The sequence below is a fragment of the Pholis gunnellus genome (genome assembly GCF_910591455.1).
Source record: "Pholis gunnellus genome assembly, chromosome: 8".
Classification (NCBI taxonomy): domain Eukaryota; kingdom Metazoa; phylum Chordata; class Actinopteri; order Perciformes; family Pholidae; genus Pholis; species Pholis gunnellus.
In genome coordinates, this window is record NC_136534.1 from 23,152,354 (window position 1) to 23,169,672 (window position 17,319).

At 43.3% G+C, this 17,319-nt stretch overlaps 1 protein-coding gene across 1 annotated transcript in view; it reads right to left on the bottom strand.

The window, feature by feature from the left end:
* The window catches only part of rftn1b (raftlin, lipid raft linker 1b), a gene marked incomplete at its 3' end in the record, with an annotated part of 80,147 nt that extends 76,569 nt beyond the window's left edge, over window positions 1–3,578 (bottom strand). The window contains exon 1 of the mRNA XM_079163889.1: window positions 3,428–3,578. Within this exon, the coding sequence (XP_079020015.1) occupies window positions 3,428–3,575 (148 nt within the window). The 5' untranslated portion in view covers window positions 3,576–3,578. The remainder of the gene's footprint in view (window positions 1–3,427) is intronic.
* Between the last annotated feature and the right edge of the window lie 13,741 nt (window positions 3,579–17,319).

Genomic DNA, 17,319 nt, shown 5'->3' on the forward strand with positions numbered 1-17,319 from the left:
CTCCCACCATAATTTTAGCGATAACTGTCATGAGCAGAAATAACAGAGTGATGGCTATATATAGCGCCCTGACTCCTCCCTGGCCTAGAGGGCACACAAACACACACTGTGCTCGTCCCTGAGCACATTAATTTCCCATTTGCTCACCTTAATGACCCCGATTATATATTCAACCTTAATCTAATCCTAATTCTACACCCACTCTTGAATTTACCTTGACCTCAACCCCGGTGCCCGATGTCTGTCGTCTAAGCAGCTATCGGCTGCTCAAAGATTCCGTAGAAGTTTGCAGACGACATTACGCTCTACTTTGTAAATCAATATATTTGACAGCTTTCTCCTCCCGGCAGAAGGACGTGTGACTCGGTGTGTTTACAGGCGCTCTAATAGTTTCATTATAATCATTAATAATTATAATCATATAATAATTATATGCTTTAGTCTGGTCTCTTTCTTTGTTTTGGTTTCGCGTTCAAGTAGCAAAATGTCTTGGGAGTAAACTGGGAGCACAGCAGTGTTTTTGAAAAATGAGTGGTACGCCCAGCAGTGGAGGAAGACGAAGTGGGTCTACTTTATGGGAGGATTAGCAGAATAGCTTTTCTGTTACGACTATCATCGGGAATAGCGGATGTGTTGAAGTGCTTTGTGAGTTCATTAGTATTACACACTTAATCTGGATATTCAAGGCAAACAACCTATTTGTATGCATGGAAACATATTGACTGTGTCTCATCAGACAAGCATAACATGGCATATATGTGTCGGCATGAAGCCATGCCAATTTGCTCCAAATGCTTTGGGAGTCGATACATAAACAGAGTTCCAGATGTCCCAAAAATGCAGACATTCATTCTGGTTTGTTTGTCTGTAAATCCCATTTCTTAAATGTACAATAACAGATTTGTTTGGGGCATTTTAGGGCCAGTAGAAACAAGTTATCACAGCGTTGAGGTATCATAACCTTTACGAGCTTATTAGCAGACAGTTGGTTATTTACACATCCAGCAGTTGTAGAACAACATTACTATGACTGTCTGCTTTTTGGCGCTGAGCAGGCTGTGGACTTTTAAGTGTCAACACGTCGATGCGCAAAAAACAATACTGAAGTCCAATTAAAACGGGGAATCCACAGCTCCCTGTGTTTGCTAGGGGATTTTGGTGTGTGTTTTGTTTTAAGAGCTGGTCAGTGCCTCTCTGCGTCTGATACCGTCGCACCACTTTAGCATCTGGAAGAGACGCACCAGCCTTTCAACTAACTCCAACGTAAACAAACGTAGTTATTTTACACAAGAAACATAGTTATGTTAACCTAAGACACATTCTTTTCCTCAACCTAACCAGTAGTTTTGTTGCATAATTACACCAAAAAACAGAGTAAGCCTACATTGGAACTGTATGAAGACAACAAGGGGAAACTCTAAGTGTCCTGTGAACATGGAAGTTTATTTTGAAAAGACACTAAAGAGAGGGAACTGCCACGCTGCACCTGACACGTTCAAGTCTGTCGCCGAAAGCATAGGGCGACTGACCAAGCTGTCGGAAAACAACCCCATTCACAATATCACAATGTTTTCACATGTGATACAACTTTTAATATACATCATTATTCTAAAAAATACTAATCACAGCCAATAAAGTCTCTAGAGTTGGATCAAAAAAAGTTAGTGCCAATGTTTGTTTCGCAATTCATTTATCCTAAAATAACTAGCCTAACTATATAGCTTATTTAACCGCCTTATCAAATATCTAAATCTAACTTTCGATCATAACAACACGAACATACAGGAATACTCCTTAATACACATTAACACACACACACACACACACACACACACACACAACAAAGACCACAAGCCGTTGCTTTTGGTCTCGGCATCTCAGGAAGCAACACCCACCTGCCATCTCACAAACACCTCAGGCTGAGAAAAGGAAGCAGAGGAGGGGGCTCTACCGGCCTTTTCTGCGTGTGTGTGTGTGTGTGTGTGTGTGTGTGTGTACATGCATCAGTGGAGGCACGCTATCTTTGATTCATTTCCATATTTTCATGCACAGCGCAGGAAGCCTCAGATGCTGTTTGACTGTCAGCAACATCTTCATAGTTAACTTATTCACATGTTTACAGCTCAGCAGGCCGGTCAGGCCAGCAGCTCCTCAACTGAAACAAACTGAAACTACAGCTTTGCGAGGATCAAACCTGTGATCTTGAAGAAAATAGTTTCACTACCCAGCTAACCGGTTGGATTCGGTGCCGCACATAATTGATTGCCACCAGCAGGATGTTTGCCGTGGATTGTGCTGGAAAATTCTATATCATTAGCACAACGTGAAAGCATGACTGACTAATTGTGAGAAAATAAATTAGAACAATGGCTGCTATACAGGGAGCAAGCGCTAATTAACACTCAATCATTACAAGAAAATTACAGCCAGTGTGCTGTAATTTCATATACATGAGTGATAGATTTCTTCTGCATCTGAATCCTTAATGCTTTTATACTGGGGACACGCAGGTATAATGGCATTTTCAGAGGGAGAGTAGACAGATTAATCACGCTGGAGGTTTCATTATTCAGTAAAATACTACACACATAGCACAAAGAGGTGTAGATTGCAGTGCAGATCGGCCCCTTGCAAAACCTGTGATGCATATTGCCTTCTTATCACACTGAGGTATGATGCAGCAGAACGCCTAAGGCCATGAGGTATTCATATCATTTCAACTGTGCATGTGCAAGGGGCAATAATTTCGTTTTTTACGACCCGGCAGCACAAAATGACCATAACATGGCTGCAAAAAGGGAGCTGTGGGGATTATTGATCAATAGCAACTACTGCTACGCTGAGATTTCAGGCTTTTAATGCTCAACTTGGTGGCTTATATTTAGGGACGCACCGATACGGATATGGGGCCGATACTGACTCAAATATCTGGATCTGATATCGGTGACAACGGGGCCAATCTATTTGATTCAACTCTCTGTAAACTGTATACATTTTACAAGTGAATGGTAAGTTTTTATTTCACCAAGTTGTTGGTGTACGCTTTATTATTCTTATTAATTATTAACAATTCAGTAAATGTACATAAAGTTTGGAAAGCAATGTTGAAGTCGAGGCTAATGTTGCCTTACACATAAAAGAATGATCCCAGTCACTTCCACACAGTGAGGCATACAGCTTATTAATCGGTATCTGTTCGGTACTCTGTATCGGCAGATAAATAAAGCCTGGGTATCATTATCAGGACTGAAAAAGTCGGATTGGTGCATCCCTAGTTATACTATTATTTGGAATAAAAACTACTGCTAAAACTCAAAGGATTGAGCGCATATGACAGTAGATAAGTTGCATTTCCTGTCCAAAACAATAAAGGTCACTGGTTATTCAACGTTGCTTGTAGGCGGATTAATAGACATCCGTGTCTTACCGTCTTTGCCGATGAGGAAGTCCAGGTAGCGGTAGGTGTAGGCCACGCCCACCTTGGTCTCCACCTGTGGCCTCTTCAGGGTGGAGTAAATCTTCCCCGGACTGTTCTCCTCCGACATCGGCTTCATCTTACGCAGCCCGCAGCCCATGGCTCCGCAGCGTGTCGGTCTCTCTGCCAACCAGAGAAAAACAGGCTGAGCCAGTGTTGCATTGTCACCGGTGTGTGCAAATGAATTAGTGTGTGTGTGTGTTGTTAAAAATTGGAGGTAACCTGTGGTGAAAGAAGTGCTCAGATCCTTAATTTGAGCAGCAACACGATGTGCAGTTCCTTCCTACAAAATGGTATCAATCAAGTGTGTTTGTAAGTTTTAGCTCTTTAACCATAAATCATGTGTACCGGCACATTTTCAAATGCTTTTTGTTTGTTTTTCCACCATCGCAGGCAAACAAATGTTTCCATTTATATCCATGATAAAAACCTGTACAGTATTTGGGTAAATGTAGGCCTATTTATTTACTTTCCCCCCCACTGGGTATGACTGATTAAGGGTCAGATTCACACACACATACGAAAGCAAACATTCGTGCACTCTGATATCCATGATTCCTTAGGGACGTCGGAAGGAAAAAACCCATAAAGCAGAGCATGCTGGATTGAGCGTCTGTAAATAAATAAATGAACACGACTAAATGAGCTTGATTTTTCACGGCTTCCCTCTCTCCCTCGTTCCCAGGGAGACCAAATTAGCAGAGACAACCGTGGAAGATGAGGAGCCCTTAAAGAGCCGGCGCCATGGACGCCGCCTCACCCCAAATGGTTTGTGACAGCATCACCGCCACTCTCCAGCGGCTGCGTCTGGGAGCAGGTGACATCCCATTGTGTGCCGCTGATTAAACTCATGGATGGATGGATGGATGGATGGATGGATGGATGGCGGTGGTGGTGCCCTCCCCTCCCACCTCGGCTGATGAGGAACCCTCTCTATTATGCTCCCTACTAATTACAGAACGATGCAGGGCCTTGACTGGAAACCACGAATCCGAGCCGGCCGTCGCTTCATAGACAGGACAGGATGTGAAGAAGGGCCGGGTGGGGGGGGGGACGGAAAAGGAAAACGAGCAGACGGGGGCTCCGTTAATGAGGTGAACCGCAAGAATGGAAAAGGTGAGAATCAATCAAGGGAGAGAGCGGAAATGGGGGTGGCCGGGTTGCAGATTGTTAGTCAAAAAAGGGGGAGGGGGGGGGGGGGCAATGCATGGCAAGTAGAGTCTGAAGAGAAAAAAAGACAATTAGAGTCGGCTGAAAAGCGGTGATCATCAACACACAGCGAGGGAGACGGCCGAGTGAAAGATGAGGCGGGAGATTCATTAGGTTTCTCATGAAAGCCATTGTTTCCAGTGGCACTTACATTTAATGTCTTTGTTGTGCTTTATGAATCACAACGTGCATCACAATCATATCTCACAGCGGCTTCCCGAAACGGACCGAGGGCTGATGGACTTGTGATTAATACCGGAAACACAGTCCTGCAGTCGCTGCAAGCCTCTCTCTTCGTTTGAGACTTCAGAAGCCTTCTAAATGCTTTGTACGCGTCTTAAGGTGTATTGTGGAGTTGTGTCTTTGCCTTTCTGCACGTGCCAGGCAGGACTGATGTCTTGCTTCCGTTTTCAAGAACAAAAAAAACAACAACCAAAAAGCTGAAGCAGAAGCTGGCGTAGTCAAAGCCCCTAAAAGTGCTTCAGTCCCCCCTTAAATTGTCACTCAGGACTGCGCTGCACTGTGCTGCAGTTCACCACGCAGCTTCACAAATGGCTCTGCCATCAAAGAAAACAGGGTAAGAAAAAGATATATAAATAAAAAGCTAGAATTTTTCCACCGTTGCCTACAGTTACTTGTAAATAGCTTTTATCATCCCCCCCCCTACCCTGGAGAGAGAAGGAACAACAAGAGGGAAGGCGAGGCTCTGTCATGTAGTCTACAAGAGCCGGAGAAGAGGTACTCAGAACAATAGGATATGGGGGGGGGGGGGGGGCTTTGAGGGAGGGCTGGAAGGAAAACAACGTGGATGAGGAAAAAAAAAATGGAGGTGCTTGTATTTGCATAGCTCCTTGAGACCGGGGAAGGAGGAGATGTGAGGCGAAGGCGAACTCAAGTATTTTTAGAGCCGAACTGACGGAGGAAATGTGAGATGTTTATCATTTTTTGAGTCACAGTTTCTTGCCTCCAACCTCCCATCTGAGGTGGGAGCTCCGGGCGGTTGCAGCCCCCACAAAGCCCCTCAGCCCCTCTACACCCTGTGTTTTCTTTTTTGGGGGGGAGATTGGCAGGCGGTGAGTCAGGGATGCTTGACAGGGTAGACAGACTCTGGGTAGCTCAAAAAATAACAGGAAGAGGGCCATTGATTTCCCTTTTTGCTGAATTAGCAACGATCCTCTTGCCATTTTGTTCTTTCTTTTGTCTCTTGCTAATGGCATTTAGAGGTTTTATTTGATAAGAGGTTTTATTCGATAGGATTCTCTCTTCGTGAGCTGGGATTGACGTTCAGATGCTTTGTTGTAGTTGGGATGCACTTAGCTTTGGCCCTTACAACCAAAACATCCTGCAGCACTTTGTATTGTGTTGAAGCCGAAGGGTAACATCAGGGACGGGATTGTCTTTCACTGCCATGTTTTCTATCTGTCAGTCAAAAACAATTTGTCAGTTCAAGGTTTGCTTTGTCTTCCGTGCTGGCATTGATCTCTGGGGGATTTAGCACGTTATTAAAGCTGAAATAAATGATTTTGACCATTTTGGGGCAATAAACATATTAACACCTTTATAAAGTTGTTATTGCGAACATCCAGATAGAGCGACGTTAGCAATCATTCAGAGCTGTTTTCTGGCCATCTAACAACATTAAGTCTAATATTCACTCTCCTTTTAGCTCCGTTTTGGTCTCCATCAACTCCTGAGGGAAATGCTAGACTCTTTAAATGCTAAATGCTCCACTATGTTTGTTTTGCGCTAAGCACGTAGCGTACTGCAGGTTTATCTCAGCTTTTTTGTTTGTTGCTGGAACCAGATCCCATGATGCTGCTTAAAACCACAAACATACAAATTGTAACAGACTGTTTTTACTCCGAGGGGAAATATCTGTGTCTAACCCCTTAAGCTAGTCGCTAATCTTGTCCGTCTCCAGTTTGGCGCTCAGCCGCTAGCATACAGGTAGCAGAATTTTAACTCCTCAAGGGCCATCCACACCAATGACGATGACTTTAACGACAACTATAAATATATTGTTGAAACAATTGATCCAAAAGTAACAGTGTTTATAAAGTCGCTGTCAAGAAGAAGAACATTTGGGAAGCAATCAGGCTCCCCTTAATATTATTATTAGGGGGACGATTATGAATAGCTAACGTTAGCTGGTACGCTAACTAGCATTATCTCAGGTAGCCTTATGACGACTGTCTAGTCGCCTCCTTATAATCAAAGAATAATCCGGGCTGTGTCGGACACAGGTCGGCACCGCTGTTTAAAGAACGTTATCGTTCATCAGTGTGGATGCTCTCATCGTTATGTAATTGTTGTTCTTGGTGTGGGCGGCCGTTTATAACCAAAATAATGAGCTAAAAGAGGCTAAAAAGCACTGTAGTCCTGCAGACTTGGGTGATAATTCCTTGTTACTATAAGTAATAGCGTTCACTTTATGTAGTCATTTGATCTGATATACTTAGAAATGGAGCTTCAAATTATTATTATGAAGAATTGGAGCTTTATAGTTTGGATTTTTACATTAATGTAGGAGATGATGGTACAAATGGCCACCGGATTTCTGCTCTTACAGACTTCACAGCACCAGCCACAAGAAGCAACTGCCCTGAGTGATTTTAATGCTGTCTGACGGAGATCTCCCCCGTATTACAAGACCACGTTACAAGGCTTTGATAGCAACATTGCTCAGATCAAACCCAGCAGCATGGGAAGCTTCAGAGTGGATTATTGGAGGAGGACATTAATTAGGACACTGTGTTCTTGTGTTCTTCTCCATGTAGTCTCCCTTTTAAGCTCGCTCTCTTCCTCTCTCTCTTCCTCTCTCGCGCTTTATCTCCCTCGCCCCTCTTTGCCTTTTTTCTGACTTTTGATCTTTTTAAGCTGACAAGTGAAGTGGAGCGCTAGCAAGGCTGCGTTGGGCGGCGGGTACTGCCGTTTCAGTATCATTTGTAGTTTATTGCGAGGAGAAGAGTCGAGGGCTCTCCAAGGCAGAGTGGTTAGAGAGACCATCACGTAAAAACAAGAGGACAAGACTGACCCCGCAGGAAAAAAACAACCGCAGTGGTTGTTGGTTGAAATGATTCGAAGTACAGTGTGTTTTCCTGACGAGCAACCTCCGGAGAGAAATGACAGAATATTGGTCATTTTTTTAAATGGCATACTAGAGGTCAATAACAAAGGCTGAAGTAACTCGGCACAGTGCTGCAAAAAAAGGGGAAGGGGTCTAAGGGTTCATGGGTGTATTCGTCTTATGCGTTACAGCAAGAAGGAAGTGCTCCGATCAGATGGTCATGTACTGACAGCAATGGTGGCTGCTCAGTTGGTTATTTGTATTTTAGTGTGCGTTTGTGATAATATGATAACACAGAGATTGTCTGAGTGGCTGAAGGTGTAAAAACATGTGCTAATACAATAATTCTATTCAAAAGACAGTCACAGTTTTCACACACAATCCACAATTCTATGTTTTGGGCTTCTATTGACAAGTTATCCAAATTGTATTATCAATGACATATATATATATATACACATTACATAGTAGGGGAAAAAAAATCTGATTCCAGACCACCAAAGAAAAAAAATCATCTGGTTTAGTGATTCTTTGTGAAGAATTTAAATAATGTTAATAACTTAATAATAAGTATCATCATGTAATTAATGTCCACTACTAGAACACGCAGTAAGCCAGCTGTAAGCTAGTTAATGCGTAACTTAAAAAAGCTAAACTTTGCACCAAAAGGTTAACTTTGTAATGTGATACAGTTGTGGATGTGCTGTCGTCAGGCCAGATGACCTCAAAACTTTGGACGTGCGTTCCCAGCTTTGAGAAATGCGTAGCGGGCTGTGTGAATCAGGACTTTTGACTCTTGTATTTACTATAGACAGCAATAGTAACTGTAAGTTAAGAGACAAAAACTGGTTTTGCAATGAGGCTTATTGCATATAGAGGAGGCAATTTTGCGCCAAATGTATACATATTGCCTCATTTAAATCTGCGCAAATAGCACAAAAGCACCAAAATGCTATAGCATATATGCTTGCTTAGCGGCTGCAAAACCTTATCTTCTCTGATGAGCTCACGAAAAAAAAAAAAAGTAATTTATCATAAGAATTATTAGTCAAGAATGTAACAGGACCTCATGTATTAAATTGTGAGAAACACGTTTGGTCGCTACCTTTCACTCACTTTTTATTGGAGAACTGCTAAATTAGACAAGTAGGACACACGCACAACACACTTCTTTCAGTGTTTCTACTGTTTGGTAGAGCGGGGAAAACCCCTGCGCTGATGTGCTGATGTGCGTGGGAGTTACCATGGTTCATCATCAGCAGATGGATGTAACAGTCGTGAATTTGTGCTAAAATCACACATCTACTGTGATAAAATCTGGTCTGCTTTGATTGATTGACAGCTTTCACACCAGTTTAAACTAAACTGGGAAACACACCAGGTTTTGATTGAACTGAACCAAAGAGGTTATGTTTCAGAGCACCAGTCTGTTCCCAAACTGGGGGGCACTCCCCTAGGGGGGCCCCGGAGTTTTAAAAGTGAAAAGTATAAATGATGCATGGTTCTGCAGTGTCCTAGCGGGGCTTGACAATATTCTATCTGCTAAAGGGGGGCCCTGCAGAAAAGGTTTGGAAACCACTGCTGGAAGGAAATGCCCATAAGAGTTGTTTTTGCACTTTGAGCAACCTATTTTGACAGAAGGTCACAGGACACACAGCCGATATGTCCAGTAGTCTGATGTCCGGTCAAAATATCCTTCAAACTCCCTCTGAGCCTCAATCTCTGCTGCTTCGGGTGACAGCGTCTGCTGAAAATGTTGACACGCTCCCTTTGGAAATCCCCCACTCTTCCCTTTTCTTCCTTCCTTTAGTCCTTACCACCTTGAATCCTCACCTAAGTGGAACAGAGAGGATGGAAAAAAGAGGGACTCAAGAGAGAGAGAGAAAAACAACGCTAACACTGAGGCAGGATGTTAATGCTGTAACCTTTAGTTATTACAGTCCTTTTAAGAGAGGGACCTACAGTGTGTAGTTAAATATACTGTGCATGCCATTTACAAGACACTTTTGTTCAAACTGTTATAATCCACTAAAAACCATCCATTCACCAACAGTAGTGTAGCTGCTGAATATTCCCAAATATCAACATTGTTTATAATGCTACTAGCGCTGATGTGGAAGAACAAATACAAATGTGTTCGAGCCGGAAGTGGAAAAATGGGCGGGGCAGCATGAGGTGAATAGAGACACTCTGGGCACGAGGTCACACTTGATGGGGTTCACTCAAAAACGACTCATTTCTGTTTCGTATGAAGAATAATTAATCACTATAGTATCATGCAAATGTAATTAAATATCCATTATGCCATGATCCAGAAGAGAAGAGGCAGTTGCTTTTTAGAGACTTAAGAAGGAAAGGTGGGTAACATGCTCTCGGATTTGCACACTGCTCAAAAATTCAAAATCTCACCAAGCTTTTGGGTATTGTGAGTGAATGCATGTATTAAATATTTCTACTTTGAAGATCCCAAGGAAAAGATTAAATTTAGTTTTTTGGGGCCGACGTCTCAACATCTAAACCATTACGCACCCCCCCCCCAACAAGGAGGCCATGGGTGCCAAAGGTGGAATTGCTTTTTTCAACTCGCTGAATTTGTTATATTTGCTTTGAATGCCCAAGGACGATGCATTACGGCAACGCATGCGAGAGAAGGAAAAAAAAGGAAAGGAAGATGAGGTTGTGATGAGTGAGATGGAGAGAACAGGCGAGTAAACAATAGTGTCTGTCTGAGATTTTCGAGGCTCCGGGTGGCTCCGCGTTTCGCTATGGCCTCGACCAACCTCGTCTCCGTACAGTCTCAAGGCCCGGTTGCAGTCCATCCACACACACACACACACATACACAAATACACTCATGCATCGAGAGAGCTATTGCCATGGGAACCAACCCCTCTAGGACTATTCCCTCCTCTGGAGAATAATAGGCACCAATCTTTCTCAACCTCTCTCTTCCATTGTCAGTTTCTCTCTTTTTTTCCCCGCTGTAAGCCCAAACCCCTCCTCATATCCAGGACCGGCTCCCTCTTTCCCCTCCCTCCTTCCTCCCTTTTTCCCCCCCACTCCTCCATGTGCAGGAGCAAACACTGGCGTCCTCCTGTTCCCCTCCTCTCCTCTCTGCATGTCTTTGACAGTCATGAGTTAGATTTGTTATGCATAATTCTATCCACGCTGGGATTTGTACAGTTCTCACAAGTGAAAAGCTAAACATTATCTCGACTCAACCCGCACAAACACCGCGTTGGATGTTTTCAAGCTGCAGCCAAAGAAACACGGCGAAAGAGGGATTGTTTGTCATTTCACGAAAGCAGGAGAGAGAGAGAGAGAGAGAGAGAGACAGAAAGACTTGGTTAAAAATAGAAAATTCTCCGGTTGCCCTCTTTGTATTTTTTCTCTAAAACACAGAGGAGTTTGAAGAGATTCTCTCTGAGTGACTCATTGCTTTCTGTGAACTTGCTCCAGGCAGGTCATTTTTTATTAAAGCCAGCCGAAGCCAAGTTCTTAGGTTTTCAGACACCCTATCGATATGTCCGTGTTCAACATTAGCCAATCAATACTGCTGCAATTTTCTTGACCACCCATTACAACAAGAGTCCATTTGCCTTATAGAAATATCAAGGGGGATGTTTTTTTCCTCTTTGTCTCGGCTACGAGGCAAAGCTACAACACAACCGGCTGAATATTGGCCCTTTTGTCTTCCGTCTTGCCTGGAGGATTCATCCTAGGATGCCGTCTCAGGTCTAGGGCAATGCCAGAGGCTTGAATAACTTAGTATCTTCAAAAGCACACGATCACTGTCACCTAACAGGGGAGTTGGGGGAAAATAATCTTTGCCCGAGATCTTGTAACTGAGCATTTCAGAAGGAAAGAATGTGCGACTTGCAGCAGAGGCTGCAATCAAGATGACACCCTGTCATGACAACTGCAAAACTCACACCTTATCTAGCAGTGTGCCAGTCAGCCATGTTTACTTCCTACGGTTTATATTACTGCAAAATTGGAACAAATTACACCAAACAGCTCTAAAATACAGATAACTCTGCCAACCAAATACTTGTATGTTGTCATTATCAAATTTTTTTACTCATTTTTGATTTTGCAGGAGTAAAAGTCACCTTCCGGCAACTTTTTTTTTAGGAATTAAATCCTCCATATGTTTGTATTTCATCATGTCCCAAATGTGAAGCTTGTTTGAGTCCCAGGCATCAAACAGGCGGAGCGTGAAATGAGAGTAGAATGACATTTAGATGGTTTAAAAATAACTACCTTTCAATTAGATGTACCCTAAATTTTTAGTATAAAATGTTCTCGTATTTAGTTGAGTCTGTCTGTGGGTGTTTGTCTATACTTACCGAGTGGAGAGGAGTACACATTTTGGTTCTCACCAGCCAAGGTTTGCCAATTACCTTAATCAAATTTCACACCTCACAGGGGGATTCACTGTGCCCGGATCAGATACCAAACGTAAGTTGATTAAAATACATGTTTGCTAAAAGACTGCAGAGAAAGAAAATCAACATGGGCTCAGAAAACACATGAACTGATGGTGGCAGGAAATGATTCAGAAAATAAACAAGTATAACTCTTAATCACGACTGCGACTGTTGTAAAAATGTTTGGACTGATTTCAAAGGGACGCTCCACCAAAACTACATTAAGAATATTTTCTCACATACTTTCTGAAGATTTGTACATTAGCAGGAACATAGCACACAATGGAAGTTTATTTGTTCTGTTCATTTAAATGTGGAAGGGCAATGCAAATATTTCGTCACTAAAATCAATGAATAATTGTGATAAATGATTGCGATCACAATATTGATCGAAATAATAACTTTGGCCATACCAAACAGTGGTGTGAAGTGGTTATTTAATAGTCAGGAAAGACTGGAGAGGCCATTGAGTTGCATCCTGGGAGGTGTAGGATCCAGTGATTTTGGAGCTTGAACCATACTAGAGACTAACAGTCAGGATATTTGGCCTCCGCTGCAGCTCTGTCTCTTGCAGGTCCCCCAACTTAAACTTAAATGCTACCGTGTTATTGATAAAGGGACATGAGTTTCTCACTTTCTAATATGACATCAAGTCTGCAGTTATACATGTTATTAAAGTCACGAATGAAGAGTCATGACTTTAGCACTTTCTAATAAGCCATCGCCGAACATTCGTAAGTCATTTTCAGTTATAAATAAGTTGTTATTAAAAAGCCTTTACCCTAATACATTAAGTCTACAGTTGTAAAGGTTAATAACTTGGTAATAAATGGATTTTTGGCCCATTAGAGGCGTCTTCCTGCTGAGCTAAGCTAGCTAAACTGAAAAAGAAAGGAAAATTGGTGTTGTTATTTATGGCCTTTGGCTATATATATAAAAGCTGTAATACATGATGGAGTCACGAGGTAGAATTCATTATAAAGGGTGATTATTATTGCTTATTAGATGCCGCAAGTACAACAAGTGAAATTCCATTCACTCCCATTGTGTTGCTTGGCAGCAGAAGTCTCTGATCCAGATATCTCAAATGAGCAAATCAGATCAAAACTGTCCCGTGAAAGTGATTTTTTTTTTGTTAGGTAACCTTCTCTTCACCTTCTGCTCTGTGTAATGAGTCCCTTTCTTGACGTGACATCGTAGGGAAGCGAAGCCCAAACCACAATCACTTCCACATTTCCAACAGCCGAGCTGAAGAGCAGCCAATATATGATGCAGCCATATGGGGTTTCTATATAGAGTGTTTTCCTCTCTGTGTTTTAAGTGTGTGTGTGTGTGTGTGTGTGTATGCGTGTGTCTATGTGCTCATGCGTGTATGTGCAGCATATATGCACGCTCACGAGTGGTACTGCATGTGTTCTTTGCACGTCATACGTATTCAGCACACTCACTCTTTGATGTACACACTTGACATAGAGTTCAGTACAGGGCTGTCTTTCTTCCCCTGTGCAGGTGTGCATTCGTGTGTAATGTGTGCAATTACAGTGTGCTTTTGTCGGTGAAAATGTGTTTTTCTTTTTTATTTGTGGATTTTTTACGTCATGCGTTCAACATCTGATGGTGTCTTTTTGTTTTGTATGTTTGGAAGGCTTCACGTGCACGTGTGTGTGTGTGTGTGTGTGTGTGTGTGTAGGTGTGTGTGCGTGTGAATTTGTGCAGCCTATATCATGTTTCAGTGTATTTGCAGGGCTGCCCTCATGCATTTTTTTTAGTGATGCCTCTCGATGTGTGTATGCTATCCACGCATATGTATGTATGTGTGTGTGTGTGTGTGTGTGTGTGTGTGTGTGTGTGTGTGTGTGTGTGTGTGTGTGTGTGTGTGTCTGTCCGGACTTGTATCTTTGTGAGGACCAATTTGAATTGTAGACCTTCAGAGTGAAGATATTTTTGGAAAGTGAGGACATTTTTAAGGTTCAGGATAGAAAACAGGCATTTAATTGTGATGGTTAAGATTAAAGTAATGGGAATGCATTATGTCAATGAGTGTCCTCACAAAGATAGAAGGAGAAAGACGTGTGTGTGTGAGAAACAGACTGAGACAGAGGCAACTCCTGACCCACCAACACTGTAGAGCTAACGCAGCCCGACGCTCCACAGCTCACCAGCTGGAACTAATTAACAGCAGTTCAGTCAGACTGAGCTCGCTCACTCACTTTCCCTCTCTCTCTTACACACACACACACACACACACACACACACACACACACACACACACACACACACACACGCACACACACTTTTCCCCTCTTCCCCCGGCTTTTCCTCTCTCTCATGCCCTCGTCTTCCTCCTCCCTGACATCCCCCCCGCCCTTCCTTCACCTCCTGCCATCGCTCAACTTGTTTTTCCCTTTAAACCTCCTCCTGCACGCACGCTTGGATGAACTCGTGTACCGGAGCACATAGTCGAAGCATGTAAACATCCACTTGTACAGACAGACACGGATATATAGGCACGCATGCTGCACACACACACACACACATACAGGGAAACCCATACTTTTAACCTTCATCCGTACAGTATAGCTCACAAATCACTCTCACCTCACTAGTGGGAGTGGCGTGATACTGTACGCCAGACACATCTTGAAACACGGTCAGCGTCTATGATCTGATCCAGGTAGACATTTTTGACATTCTCAGTGCCGCTCTGTACCATCCATCCCGCATGTGACTTCAAAACAACCAGACCTATTGATGTGCATGATGAATGGCCAGAGTGAGTGCGTTACTTGCGACCATGTGAATGTGCGACCGTGTGTGTGTGTGTGTGTGTGGTAGCAATGGATTTAGAGCTTGTTGTTGAACACACCGCTGCGAAGCCAAACTTGTGGCATGCGGCGTCATCTCTAATGAATCAACCCTCTGTGGTGAAACAATTGCCCCCGGTCATTTCAAGTTTACTGAGAGACTGTATACACGCTGGCACATCTGTTCCTGAAGTTCAAATTCATACACATGTTGAGGAGCTCTCGCACAAGCAGGGAAGCAAAACGTACCTGTTTTTGCGAATCTCGTTGAAAAAGTTCACTGCTCGGACGCGGAGGCAGCAACCGGGGCAGCAGAGAAACGCATTCTACTGGGAAGGAGGGATGGAGGACGGGTTCAGATCCTGTCCGACAAGCTGCTTGGCTTGGAGGGAACACAATCCTCCGGGCGGGCAACAGAGCAACCAGAGCGTCTGCAGACTTCAGCAGCAGCAGCAGCGGCAGATCCAGCGGTTTGCTTCGTCTTCCCCCTCTCCACCTAACGGAGCTCAAACACACTTGTAAGCTCAGTGTGTCTAGGTCATGCTCAAAGTATGCCTGTATACCGATGTTCTGCAAGCTCAGGGAAACCACATCCTGTCACATATTTACCTCCCTTCCCTTTTCAATCTATCTATCTATGCTCTCTCTCTCTCTGTGTCTCTTTTCCTGTGTCTTTCTCTCGCTCCCCCGTGATTGTCTGAAGCAACTGAGCGCTCTGACCCAGCGTCTGTTCTGCACAGCCTCTCTGCCTCTCTCTCCGGCAGCCGCACCAGTTCCACTCGGCTGACTGAAGAATCCATCTGAGGAGAGGAGAGGGGAGGGGAGGGGGAGGAAGAGGGAGGTGAGGAGGGGGCTTCGCTGGGAAATACCAGAGTTAGAGAGAGAGGGGGGGAGACGGCGGAGGGTTTTGTTTAGGGAGTGAAGGACTGAAAGAAAGATGGGCGGGCAGAAATAGAAATCAATAGTTTGTTTGAGAGAGAGAGATGGAGAGAAGTAGAAAATAAAGCAGTAGAGTACTGTGCCACATAGTCGATACACATGAAGTGTTTTTGGGAGCTGGCGATGAGTTTGACTAAAAGAAAGGGTAAGGGGTACACGAACGATAGTTGTTTTGTTGAATAGTGTTAGAGTGTGTGTGTGTGTGTGTGTGTGTGTGTGTGTGTGTGTGTGTGTGTGTGTGTGTGTGTGATCCAGAGTACCTCACTCCTCTATGCATATTTAATACGTCTGGGTCAGGACCCCTTACAGCTCTGTATTCATTATTTAAGCCAGTTTGTGTAAAGAACCACCGCTCTGGTGAAACACAAGACTTCTGTTGCATAAACTGTGATTTCCACCTCCACAACAACTACTACTGCTACTTGAACAACAACAACAGAGTATCCTTGCTTGAGGCAATCTGCATCTCTGCTGACATCAAGTTTCCGTCACTGTCCGTCTGCACCATTAACTCTCTGCAATGCTTAAAATCTATTGATGGATACAGTACATGACCGTATGGTTTGACCCCTGGATGGATGTTTTGTGCCGACTGTGTTGTACAGAATATGATGACTCTGTTTTGATTGTTGAATATTTCTCACGCTTTCTGTTTTTTAAAGTAATTCAAAGCAGCTACAATCAATATTTTAATATTAGCAATCAGTCACATGACTACGAGTGAGAAAGAGGTCCCTAATAATGAGACTTCATTCAAATCTGCGGTGCTCCTCAGCTCTACAGAGAGGTTTAGCGTCTTTCAGCTCATTGTTTGGGTTTTACGGCCTCGCTACTTTGCTGGTAAACTTATTCTCAAATATTTTGTTATTTTTCACTTTCCTACAAATCTCCAGCAAAACGAGCGAACGGTGTGCCCCACCTGTGCTTATAGGCAACAAAACGACTTGGTTAGGTTTATCAGATCGTAGTTTTGGCTAAGATAAGTACGGAAGAGGCGTGGCCACCCATTGGCTTACGATTACATGGATTAACTACAAATTGATTTTGTGGGTACTTTTCGGAGGTAAAGCTACAGTGTGTGAGAACAGCCTGTACTGTTTTGGTTCACTCTTACGGATCTCACTGCATTGATTTCGGGCCACACCAGGGAGCGCTTTTCAGTGACATCCGCACAGAGCCTGAAAAGTACAACAAAAGATACCTGACGGAGCTGCAGAGACATCTCGTCTTGTTAATCTGCACCCTCTGCATCATCACACATTGACAGTTATTATGTGATACATATTCTCTTTCATTTATAATAACAATTAAAAAGCCTTATATCACAGTTCTTTTAGCTTTCAACTATCTAACAAACATAAATGTGGTAAAAATCTAAAAAAGTTGGAATGTGAAC